Source organism: Acanthopagrus latus, chromosome 12, assembly GCF_904848185.1.
Source record: "Acanthopagrus latus isolate v.2019 chromosome 12, fAcaLat1.1, whole genome shotgun sequence".
In the NCBI taxonomy this organism is placed as follows: domain Eukaryota; kingdom Metazoa; phylum Chordata; class Actinopteri; order Spariformes; family Sparidae; genus Acanthopagrus; species Acanthopagrus latus.
In genome coordinates, this window is record NC_051050.1 from 25,866,446 (window position 1) to 25,879,452 (window position 13,007).

The 13,007-nt window shown below is 45.7% G+C and overlaps 1 protein-coding gene and 1 long non-coding RNA gene across 2 annotated transcripts; one reads left to right on the forward strand and one right to left on the reverse strand.

Moving 5' to 3' along the window:
- Nucleotides 1-1,233: 1,233 nt before the first annotated feature.
- On the reverse strand, nucleotides 1,234-5,705 carry LOC119029721. The gene is made up of 3 exons (XR_005078055.1): nucleotides 5,655-5,705; nucleotides 1,568-1,801; nucleotides 1,234-1,484 (listed from the first exon to the last, which is right to left on the reverse strand). It is a non-coding gene; the product is annotated as an uncharacterized LOC119029721 (long non-coding RNA).
- LOC119029692 lies at nucleotides 1,838-10,546 on the forward strand. The gene is made up of 3 exons (XM_037116746.1): nucleotides 1,838-2,239; nucleotides 6,284-6,315; nucleotides 8,039-10,546. The coding sequence occupies exons 1-3, from the start codon at nucleotides 2,159-2,161 to the stop codon at nucleotides 9,651-9,653; spliced, it is 1,728 nt and encodes a 575-aa protein (XP_036972641.1). The 5' UTR covers nucleotides 1,838-2,158; the 3' UTR covers nucleotides 9,654-10,546.
- The last annotated feature ends 2,461 nt before the right edge of the window (nucleotides 10,547-13,007 follow it).

Below are 13,007 nucleotides of genomic sequence, written 5' to 3' on the forward strand. Positions count from 1 at the left end.
ACCGAGCATGGACAGGAGCCAAAAAACCGCAAACAGAAAACAATGACTGGACCAGGAGTGAGGGGAACACAGAGACTAAATACACAGACACTAATGACATGACAAGGAACAGGTGAGGAGAGAGGAGGAAGGAAGCCAGGTGTGATAATGAGGGGGAGGAGCACAGAGGAACAGACCAGGAGGGAACAAGACAACAGACAGAGGGAGCCAGAGGGGAGAACATAGGAGAACTTAAAGGACACATGAGGGCATGGAAAAATCAGAACATGAGACACAAGACAAGGAAAAACAAAACACATAACACAACAAGACATAGAAAAAAAAAGGAACATGAAATCAAAACCCAAAACCAAAAACCAGACACAAGGACAATGCAAACAGGAGTCATGACAAAGAGAAACTTTAAACATTTCCTCACATCTGTTTTTTGCATAGTTTAGATTTTTCAGCATGTTTCAGCGTCTCCACCAGTTCAACATTTTAGACCTGATCCAAACTGACCTGTGGAAGAACTGACTCAACAGGTATGATTCACATTTTAGATGATAGTCGACCTGAAACCTGGTTGGAGGACGATCAGAAGTGATATCAGGTGTGTTTTACCTGAACAGACTGAAACAGACTGACAACAGCAGCACAGACAGCAGAGTGACACTGTCCTGATCAACAAGCAGCTGTGGAGGAAAACAGCAGCAGCACAAACACTCAACATCTGTATGATGTCAGCTGATTCTAAAAGTTACTTATGTTTCAATGAAAAGTTCAACAACAATGAAACATTATGTAGCTGACGGGTGAATCAAGTTTGTATCACACATACAGTCTCACAAGACACAAGAAGTATTTAATCCAGATAAAGAGATAAAGAGTGCAGCACAGATATTTTAACTCAACACTGCAGTTAGAGTCCATCATACAGAATTCTTTAAAATTCTAAATCAGATGTCCAGACCTTCATTATTTTCTGCAGAAAAACAGAAGACAGACATTTCCAGGTTTCGACCCAGCAACCCGTCTGATCAGCAGACGACCTGCTCAGCCTCCTGAGTCACAGTCTGGATAGATTAGAAATTACGTTGCCGTGCAGCTCTGAGCGAGGTGTCTGCAGCAGAGTCATGTCTGTGATGTTGGCCACATTCAGGAAGTGTTTGTCTGAGAACTTCATTCACTGAGGAAGTGAAGTCTAAAGTAAATAAAATAAAAATGGAGTTTACATTTTTCTGACTGGTTTTATTATGATTTCTTTTGACTGCTTCAGCAGGATTTACAGGTTATAATATAATCACATGATAAAGAAAAAGTGACGTTCATGTTCTCACACAGCACAGAGAAACTGAACTCACTGCCGTCTCTGCACAGGACGTTTCTTGTATCTGAGGCTGTTTCTGTGAAGTCATGTGACCACAGAGGATCCACCCTTCATGCTGGTATAAAGATGCTGTCTGCTCTCACTGCTTCCTGATTATCAGACAGCTCTGTGACGCCTGCAGCAGGTAGGAACAATTCAATATGTACAAGGTAAACAAGCTGAGGTAGAAACTATTATATATGCATATATTATGTATACATTATATATGAAGAGGAGACTGTGGCCCTCTTCCAGGCTACCATGATTTCTTCACATACGAACCACACACACACACACACACACACAGTACTGGAGTTTAGGGTTCTTCTGTTTCTTTAACCACACGATCATGCAGCCCTGGCGTCCACAGCGTCCTGTGCGTGGCGTCTTCTCCTCCTGCTCCTTTGCTCCAGTGCATCTCTCATGCTTCTGCCATCTGAGATCCAGCTGCTACTGCATTTACAGGGAGTGAGTGATTAGTGACTGGATGTCAGGTCTGTCAGTCACTTACAAATGTAGAATCTCTCGCTTTTGGATTTAAAGTTTTTCACACATCAAGAACACCTCGACTCTCACATGTAGTTTTATAACAGAACCAGAAATCAGATGTGAAGAAGAAGTGCTCACCAAGACGAAACCTCTAAAACATGTACACGACACATGGTGAGCTCAATAATAATCAATGATAATTAATAATAAACTGATGTCTCCACAGAAACTCCCTAATGGACAACAGACTGTACAGCTTGTTCCACCGACTCTGCACAGAAAAGGAGAACAAACATTTAGTTTGAGGGAAACGTCCGAAAAATGGGACCAACGAAGCAAAGAAGGAACAGTGAGGAAAATCCATCCTTATTTATGGATCCATCTCCTGAATCTACAACAGAGGTAAGAAACCGACTTTAGTCAAAACCAGTTAAGTTTTCAGGTGCACTCTGATCTGGATCAGAACACCACATGGTGAACTGACTGTAGAGAGCTGAAGTCACGGTACAGTTACCCTCATGGAGCTGATTTCACAAAGACTTTGTGTGGTAGTGAATGAAGACGTGTCAGGGTTGGGTTAAAAAAGGGAAAACTATGGAAGGGGAAGGTGGACCCAAATGCAGTTACCGGAGGCCAGATCAAGGAAACAAATGGCAAGCTTTATTGAAAAGCTGATTACAAAAAACACAAGAAGACAAAACAGGGCAAAAGGCAAAGTAACAACCAAGAACGAGACAAAGTAGCAAAAGAAACCAGCTTGACAAAGTACAAATCAAAAATCAAAGTTCAACTCAAACATGGAAAACTCAAAACCAAGACATACCAAACGGGACAGGAGCATGGAACAGGAGCACACAGAAAACAGAAAACAATGACCGGGCAAGGAGTGAGGGGAACACAGAGACTAAATACACAGACACTAATGACATGACGAGGAACAGGTGAGGAGAGAGGAGGAAGGAAGCCAGGTGTGATAATGAGGGGGAGGAGCACAGAGGAACAGACCAGGAGGGAACAAGACAACAGACAGAGGGAGCCAGAGGGGAGAACACAGGAGAACTTAAAGGACACATGAGGGCATGGAACATCAAAACATGAGACACAAGACAAGGAAAAACAAAAACACAACACAAGACATGATACAATGACGTAACTCAAATACAAGAAACCAAAAAAACCAGATACAAGAACAAACAAAAACAGGAGTCATGACAGAACCCCCCCCCTTAAGAGACAGCTCCCAGATGTCCCTCAATATTTGGGTTCAAAGTCCAAATGAAGCCGGATGAGACCCACTGGAGGCCGGTGGCGAAGGCGTGGGTGCTGCCTGGAACTCGCTGGAGGCTGGCGACGAAAGCATGGGCTGAGACCCACTGGAGGCCGGCGGCGAAGGCATGGGCTGAGACCCACAGGCAGCCGGTGGTGAAGGAGTGGGCTGGGACCCACAGGTGACCAGACCACTGGCTGGGAAACCCTCCAGGGTTTTGGCCGGACCACCGACGGAGTTTTGCCAGGAGCTGGTGGTCTGGGAGCCGATGAAGGGTCTCTGGCAATAAACAACCTCGGCTGGGCCCCCGACCGAGGGGCAGGCACTGGACCTGGCATGGGACTCGGCCGGAACTCTGACCGAGGAGCAAGGACAGGATTCAGCCGGGGCTCCGACCGAGGAGCAGGCACTGGACTTGGCGTGGGACTCGGCCGGGCCTCCGACCGAGGTGCAGGCACTGGACTTGGCGTGGGACTCGGCCGGGCCTCCGACCGAGGTGCAGGCACTGGACTTGGTGTGGGACTCGGCCGGGCCTCCGACCGAGGTGCAGGCACTGGACCCGGCGTGGGACTCGGCAGGACCTCCGGCCGAGGATCAGGAACAGGCACTGGACCTGGCGTGGGCCTCGGCCGGTCCTCCGACCGAGGAGCAGGAACAGGCACTGGACCTGGCGTGGGCCTCGGCCGGTCCTCCGACCGAGGAGCAGGAACAGGCACTGGACCTGGCGTGGGCCTCGGCCGGTCGTCCGACCGAGGTGCAGGAACAGGCCTCGGCCGGTCCTCCGACCGAGGAGCAGGAACAGGCACTGGAACTGGCGTGGGCCTCGGCCGGTCCTCCGACCGAGGAGCAGGAACAGGCCTCGGCCGGTCCTCCGACCAAGGTGCAGGAACAGGCCTCGGCCGGTCCACCGACCGAGGTTCAAGAACAAGACTTGGCGTGGGCCTCGGCCGGTCCTCCGACCGAGGTGCAGGGACTAGACTTGGCGTGGTCCTCGGCCCGTCCTCCAACCGAGGTGCAGGAACTAGACTTGGCGCGAGCCTCGGCCGAACCTCCGACTGAGGAGAAGAAACAGGCCTCGGCCAGACCACTGACCAAGGTGCAGGAACAGGCGCCATCTGGACCGCCGACTGAAGACCACTGGCAGGTGTTGACCGGACCGCCAACTGGGGGCCACTGGCAGGTGTCGACCGGAACGCCGACTGGGGGCCACTGGCAGGTGTCGATGGGGTTGAGACTGAGGCCTGGGCTGGGAGCTCGGCTGCGGCTGAAGCATGGTGGCTTGCCACCATCTGAGAGTCCACGCCATAGAGGTTCGCAACCAAAGCCGTTCTGAATTTATCTAGATCCGCTATAACCAGTGCGACACACAAGGGAGTTCCTTCAACCAAGACCTAATAAACAGTTCTTCGTCAAAATCTGTTATGGCCCTTAGCTTCTCCCCTGTGTCAGCCTTGCCACTCAAAATCTCCACCAATTTGTTTCCCAGCCTACAAATCAGTACGCTGTCTGGTGGGTCCATTTCTGGCCCGGTCATTCTGTCAGGGTTGGGTTAAAAAAGGGAAAACTATGGAAGGGGAAGGTGGACCCAAATGCAGTTACCGGAGGCCAGATCAAGGAAACAAATGGCAAGCTTTATTGAAAAGCTGATTACAAAAAACATAAGAAGACAAAACAGGGAAAAAGGCAAAGTAACAACCAAGAACGAGACAAAGTAGCAAAAGAAACCAGCTTGACAAAGTACAAATCAAAAATCAAAGTTCAACTCAAACATGGAAAACTCAAAACCAAGACATACCAAACGGGACAGGAGCATGGAACAGGAGGGGCCCCCGACCGAGGGGCAGGCACTGGACCTGGCATGGGACTCGGCCGGAACTCTGACCGAGGAGCAAGGACAGGATTCAGCCGGGGCTCCGACCGAGGAGCAGGCACTGGACTTGGCGTGGGACTCGGCCGGGCCTCCGACCGAGGTGCAGGCACTGGACTTGGCGTGGGACTCGGCCGGGCCTCCGACCGAGGTGCAGGCACTGGACTTGGTGTGGGACTCGGCCGGGCCTCCGACCGAGGTGCAGGCACTGGACCCGGCGTGGGACTCGGCAGGACCTCCGGCCGAGGATCAGGAACAGGCACTGGACCTGGCGTGGGCCTCGGCCGGTCCTCCGACCGAGGAGCAGGAACAGGCACTGGACCTGGCGTGGGCCTCGGCCGGTCCTCCGACCGAGGAGCAGGAACAGGCACTGGACCTGGCGTGGGCCTCGGCCGGTCGTCCGACCGAGGTGCAGGAACAGGCCTCGGCCGGTCCTCCGACCGAGGAGCAGGAACAGGCACTGGAACTGGCGTGGGCCTCGGCCGGTCCTCCGACCGAGGAGCAGGAACAGGCCTCGGCCGGTCCTCCGACCAAGGTGCAGGAAGAATAAGAAGACAAAACAGGGAAAAAGGCAAAGTAACAACCAAGAACGAGACAAAGTAGCAAAAGAAACCAGCTTGACAAAGTACAAATCAAAAATCAAAGTTCAACTCAAACATGGAAAACTCAAAACCAAGACATACCAAACGGGACAGGAGCATGGAACAGGAGCACACAGAAAACAGAAAACAATGACCGGGCAAGGAGTGAGGGGAACACAGAGACTAAATACACAGACACTAATGACATGACGAGGAACAGGTGAGGAGAGAGGAGGAAGGAAGCCAGGTGTGATAATGAGGGGGAGGAGCACAGAGGAACAAACCAGGAGGGAACAAGACAACAGACAGAGGGAGCCAGAGGGGAGAACACAGGAGAACTTAAAGGACACATGAGGGCATGGAAAAATCAGAACATGAGACACAAGACATGGAAAAACAAAAACACAAAACATGATACAATGACGTAACTCAAATACAAGAAACCAAAAAAAACAGATACAAGAACAAACAAAAACAGGACATTATTTATTGATCCTGTTTGTTAGTTTAAAAGAAGAAAGTCTCAGTTCATCATAAATAAAGTAGAATATCATCTGTCATCAGCTCATTTACATGATGAAGCAGCTCCATGAGTCAGTCTGGTGTCAGCAAAGTGCTTTTTAAACACTGTTGGACATTTGATTGTAATTGTGTTGAATGGTGTCATTGTGTTAGTTTCCTTCATTACAGATGAATTAAATGTAGTTCTGGTTCTGATTCTGTTTCTCCAGACACCAACACCAGACGTCACCATGGCAACACGGTGAGTAACACAACCAACCTTTAAAAGTGAATTCAGACAGACAGTAAAGTGAAGCTGCAGACACACATATACACAGCAGTCTATACACACACAACAAAGTGACATGTGCATGACTTTAACAGCAGCACATGTTGATGGAGGTCACAGTGTGTTCAGCCTGAACACTCATTATTCTGCTGAGCTGTTTTCTGCTAGTTAAATATCAGTTTGTAAGTGTTGCAGAAGTGAAGAAAGGTTGAACACAACTACACTGATGTGAACATGATGCCTGCAGAGAGACAGACGGGGGAAAGACACACATGCACTGCTGGATGTTAATGTGCTAGAAATGTAACATGTTGGTCTCGTGTCTGAATCAACACTCGAGTCACTTCATGTAAAAGTCACAACAACAATCTGACTGTCAGACCTGAAACTTTCCTGGATCAGCAGCAAAACACTCGACATCCAGCAGATGTGACTGAAAGAAGAAGGTGAACACGACGTGCCGTCGTTCAGTGTTTGTGCCTCGAGTGTTAATGTTCAGTGTTCAACAATCATCACGTCTCCACTGACAACATGTTTTATAGAGACGCTGTTTGACTGTCTCATCATTCATTACCTGTTTATAGAGCAGCTTCACCTTCTCCTTATTCACAACAACTACACATGTTAATGCAACCCAACACAACAGCTCAGCCACATGTCAGCCAGCTGTTCTGGTTCTGGTTCTGGTTCTGGTTCTGGTGTCGGCCGTGTCTCCTGCACTAATGGCTGTTGTGTGTTGAGATGTGTTGTTTCAGTGCTCTCTCTCTCTGACAGCATGTCATGACTGATGCTGTGTTGCACTTTCTGAACTGTTTGATATGAAACTTGTCAGCAGTGTGTTGATGGGTAAAGACTTGTGTCCCTTGTGTTGTTGCAGTTGCTGCATTTTCCACAGCTGAAGTTTCCTTCTAGATGAAGACAAGTGTAATCAGGTTTCAGGTTTCTAAAAGTGTGTCTGTGATTGTTGGCGCTTGTTGAAGTGACAGGATGGGGGACTGTGCTGATCTCAGCCTGTGATGGTTCTGAACTCAGGATGTGTCAGAGTTTGTTGATGATGTCCTGGAGTTTCTGCTGACAGTGACTGAATTCAGTTGTAAAGATGATTCTTTGTGTTCTTCAGATGTGGCTTTAGGTTTCAGCAGCTCAGCTCTTGAAGATGTTAATTCCTAGTGGTAGACTTTATCTATTGTAGATGGGCGGGTCCACTGATCCTGTATGTGCTGACAGCTACATCACAGAATGCTAGAAAACCATTTATTACATGTTTCTGTTGTTAATGAAGCTAAATGTGGAAACTTAAAGCAAAGTTCTGCCTTTAAAACTGGAACCAACTTTCACCTCAAACCATTTTCAGATAGTTTCTAATGTTGTGATTTGATTGAAGTGTTTAAAGATGTAAACCCTGTTTATTGTTTCATACATTCTGTAAATCACTTTCAGTTCCATGTGTTTGACTTCAGAGGGTTTTAATACCTTCTCAAAATCAGAAGAGGTCCATTACAGCACCAGAACACTTTAATATACAGCTGTCACATTTTGTTCTGATCCAATCAATGAATAGACATTTAATTCTAACTTATTTGATTTAGCTTTTTCATAATAGAAATAAAATAACACATTTGAGACGTACAATGAGGGGAGGCTGAAGTCTGAACATGATATTAAATGTTTAAATGATCTCCTTCTTCTTCTGCAGGAAAACAAAAGGCTCAGTGAAATACGAGGACATCATCTCTAAGAGTCGTCTTGTCCGTTCAGGATCTCCTGCTGTCTACCAGCTGAGACCAAAGAAAGAGGAGATTGGATCTCTAAGAAGAATGACTCTTGGTGAAAAAGATCTGAACAAGACAAACAGAACCATCTTACTTGTTGGAGAAACAGGAACAGGAAAATCTGCTCTGATCAACACTCTGGTCAACTACACCATGGGAGTGAAGTGGGAGGATGATGTCTGGTTTCAGATTGTAGAGGAGGAGAAGAGAAACCAATCAGAGAGTCAGACATCAGATGTGTTTGTGTACCAGATCTTTGGATTTGAAGGTAAAACTCTGCCCTACTCTCTGACCATCATCGACACTCCTGGATACGGAGATACCAGAGGGACTGAACATGATGCTGCAGTCAGTGAGAGATTATTAGACTGGTTCCGCTCAGATGATGGAGTTCATGAGATTAATGCAGTGGGTCTGGTGCTGAAAGCAACTGAGAATCGACTGGATGATCGACTGATGTACATCTTTGATTCAGTGGTGTCTCTGTTTGGTAAAGACATGGAGCAGAACATCGTCGCCCTCATCACACACTCAAGTGGTACGACGTATAAAAACGCTCTGAAAGCTCTCGAGGCTGCAAACATTAAATGTGCCAAAGACGAAAATAATCAGCTGGTTCACTTCCTGTTTGATAACTGCCAGCATGAAGACAGGACAGAGGACACAGAAGAGCTTCAACATGCATTTACAAAAACAACTAAAGGTCTGAAGAAGTTCACAGAGTTTCTGCACAAAACAAGATCACAAAAGCTGAAAACAACTGTGGAGGTTCTGAAGTCACGAATCAGACTGACAGCCTGCATCCAAAACCTGACAGAGAGGATTCAGTTAACTGAACTAAAACAGAGAGAAATCCAACAGACCCAGGAAGCTCTGAAGAAACATGAAGAAGAGATGAAGAAAGATGAGGAGTTCACTGTAGAAGTTGATGAGGCCTACAAAGAGAAACTAGCTATCAAAGCTGGGAGGAGGTGGTGGTTGTTGTTTTCTAATGGAGCGACCTGCTGTACAGTCTGTGAGGAGAACTGTCACTATCCATGCACACTGGCCTGGTATCCAAAACACTGTGAGGTCATGAAAGGTGGCCGCTGCACTTCATGTACCAGGAAGTGTCCTGTGTCAGATCATGTGAAAGAAGACTGGATCTATGTGACCAAGACAAGAAGAGTTAAAAAGACCCTGCGAGATGTGAAAGGGACGTATGAAAAGCAGAAATCAGAGTGTGACAAGAAAACAAGTCTTTTGGAAAAACTACAGGGGGAAATGGAAGAACTTGAGAAAAAGAAAGATCAGATGTTCGATAAATTCTTCCAGCATGTTGTCAATCTGGAGCAGATCGCTCTGAAAGTTGATTCACTGTCCACTCTGGTCCACTTGGACTTCCTGATTGAGAAGATGAAGGAGAAAAGAGACACAGAGAAGATCCAGAAACTGGAGGAGATGAAGAGACAAATGGAGGAAGATAAAGGATTAGTAGCAGCGCTGCAGTACAACTTTAATAAACTAACATCAGCATTTAAAGGAGCAAAAACTAATTGAAGAACCTGTCAGAGAGCAGACAGTGTAGAAAACATCTTCACACAATTGATATAAATGTTGAAACATGACAACATGTTGTTGAGTGTGTTTGTATAAAGTGTTGATGTGATAACTTCATCAGAACATTGAAATGTGATCACCACAGCTAACAGCTCTGCATTAAATGGAGTGAGGACGCCCCCTGGTGTTTCATGCTGAATACAACAGCTCCCTCCTCTATATCACACATTTAACACAAAGTCACATCCTGCTGTAGAAACACACATTATTTGTGCTGACATTGCTGTTACAATCATGTTTCTCTCCAATATAATCAGGCTTCTGCTCACATGTTTCTGCTCCTGCTGGTCTGAATAGATGTGTCTTATATATCCACCATGATATTATAATGTTGAAGTTGTTTTGAAACTAAATAGAAGTAAAGTGATGATAAAGGAGTTCAGCCTGGAGGGGTTAAAGCTCTTCCTGTGTGTTGTGACTGTTTCTCTCTTTGTGTGAGTTGAATGTTTTTAAGGTTGATCTGATGTGTTTTTCTGTGATTTATTGTGATGTTACTCTGATGTTGACACAAGTGTCAGTAACACATCACTGACATACTTCTGCTCATATAAAGCAGTTAAACATGATGTTTGTCATGTTCATCACTGTACAGAGGACTCTGAGTCTGGAGGGTTTCTGAAGAGTCATGTGATCTACTGTACTTTGATTTGATTGGTTCTCTGGTTCCTTCATGTGTCTTCATGCTTGTAGAATATCTCAGATGACTCAGTCCACGTGGAAACATGTTGATCCATATTTTTAGTGATTGTAATATATTGTGTTATTCCACATGAAGTCATGTCCTGACTGATGCAGCGTTCAGTGAATCATTAATAAAATCTGTGCTTGATGAACTCAGTTTGTTCAGAGTGTCTTCACTGGATCATCAGCAGCTTTTTCACTCTGTTGAATCTTCTGCTGAACTTTCTTCAACAATCGTGTGTTTGTCTTTGTTACTGAAACACTTTGAGTGTGACACAGATTCACACAGCACCGTTATAACTGAGGCTTCATTAAAGATGCTTTCTGCAGTGACCACTAGAGGGAGCCAACACTGCATTACTGAAGGGATTCTGCTGTGTGGACTGACGAGACTCTACTCAACTAAACTAGTCCACTTTTTACTGACAACACACAAACCTGGCAACACAGCAGAGACCTCACAGGTTCACCTCATGAGGATTTAAGGTTCGGGCACCACACTGCAACTGACTGTAAGTGCAGATAAGAGACTTCTCCTGCAGCAGACTGCTGGGGTTACATGTGAAGACTTTTGGCTGAAGAGTTCAAGATGTGAATCTCAAATCTAAGCACCATCAAAAACATCCTGAAATGAATATTGCACAATGAATGAATGTTTGCCAGCTGTGTGCTGCCTCATACGGGGCACCATGTGCTGCGCTTTGTTCAGCATAAATAGGATAATTCAAGGATAATTAATTCTGATCCATAATAAGATGAAGTTTACATTAGATCACCATCCTTGAAGAAGGAAAAGAGCCAATTTACCAAATCAGCACTAAACTATCAGTTTGTAACTCTGATTAAAGGAGTACGCCACCCCCAGGTGAAATTGAGTCCCTCCCCGCAGTCCCTAGAGTTGGATGAGTGAGCCAAAGCGTTTTTTAGCCGACCCAGCCATTGTCCTAATCTAGAAACAGCGCGGTTAGCTTTAGCTTAGCGTAGTCGCTGTAATCCGGAGTGTCCAGCTAGCATGTCGTTGCAAAAGTGAATCAAATAACTCAAGATTTTTTGTAATTATCTCTCGTGACCTATACATTCATATCGAGTACACATATAAATGCAAATTAACACGAAGGGATTTACTAGACCAATTTATATCTGGAACTATTTGCGGCCACAACACAGGCAAAGCACCGCTACCACACGCAAAGACCTGAAACCTGAGACCAGCACCCGAAAACCCTCAACTTCCGTCAATACACTGACAGCACACAGCACCACAACTTCCAGTGTTACCTGCATGTAGTTGCAGTAAGAGAAGAAGTTGTTGCAGTAAGGTTGTTACGTTAGTAGTTTGAAGTTAGTTTCACATCTACTGAGGAAAAATGGTTATTTGCTGTGTGAAGGGCTGCGATAACAAGCAGAGGACATACACGAACATAATGTTGCACAGAATTCCAAAACCAGTGGAACGAAGAAATCTTTGGCTTGCTGTCCTCGACATTCCTGCAACAACACCAGTGGATAAAATCAATCAATATCGTGTTTGCGATGAGCATTTTAAACCGGAGGACTACGAAGAGAAAATGCAGTATGCTACGAGAAAGATGCTGCTACATCTGAAGGATACGGCCGTCCCATCCATTTTCAGTACAGAGGCAGAACAGAGTTCATCATCCATGCCTGTAAGAAACGTTATAATTTTTACCCTTCCTTGGTTTATACATTGCTAACATTATCATGGAAACTTCACGTTAGTCCGACTCGCATTGTCGTTTCCAGTTTTATTGTAACGTTATTAATTACCGTTTCACCTGACAATACGATGAGTTTGAACTTAGATGAGCTTAGTAGCCACGCTGGTGTATTGACGGAAGTTGAGGGTTTTCAGGTGCTGAGTGGTGTCTTTGCGCGTGGTAGCGGTGCTTTGCCTGTGCTGTGGCCGCAAATAGTTCCAGATATAAATTGGTCTAGTAAATCCCTTCGTGTTAATTTGCATTTATATGTGTACTCGATATGAATGTATAGGTCACGAGAGATAATTACAAAAAATCTTGAGTTATTTGATTCACTTTTGCAACGACATGCTAGCTGGACACTCCGGATTACAGCGACTACGCTAAGCTAAAGCTAACCGCGCTGTTTCTAGATTAGGACAATGGCTGGGTCGGCTAAAAAACGCTTTGGCTCACTCATCCAACTCTAGGGACTGCGGGGAGGGACTCAATTTCACCTGGGGGTGGCGTACTCCTTTAACAATTAATTTAATAACTTCAACCAAAAGTACCATAACAGCTGTAACAGTTGAAGGATTTTGGAGTTCTTGACAGTTTAGAGGTCGACAACATTCACTCCTGTACAATATTAAATACACAGCATGAAGGTTCAAAAGCATTTCATTTAACACAAAGATGAAAACACACAATCTGACGTGATGCCACATTATAGAAGATGGTGAGCTGCATGCAGAGACTCTGAGTGTGTGTGAATCATCATTCAGCTGATGTCAGATTATCTGTGTTAACCCAGTTCAACAGCAGCGTTCTTTGATGAAAAGGTTCTGGTGGTTCCTCGGCTGATGAGTCGAGCAGGAGAAGGTTGTAACTTATGAAAGTGATGTGTGACTGTAAA

Excerpts from the sequence above, each read along its gene's own strand:
- LOC119029692 (XM_037116746.1), top strand. The coding sequence starts at position 2,159 with ATGGGACCAACGAAGCAAAGAAGGAACAGTGAGGAAAATCCATCCTTA. Across the intron at positions 2,240-6,283 it reads CTCCTGAATCTACAACAGAG|ACACCAACACCAGACGTCAC; the intron begins GTAAGAAACCGA and ends CTGTTTCTCCAG. Across the intron at positions 6,316-8,038 it reads GACGTCACCATGGCAACACG|GAAAACAAAAGGCTCAGTGA; the intron begins GTGAGTAACACA and ends CTTCTTCTGCAG.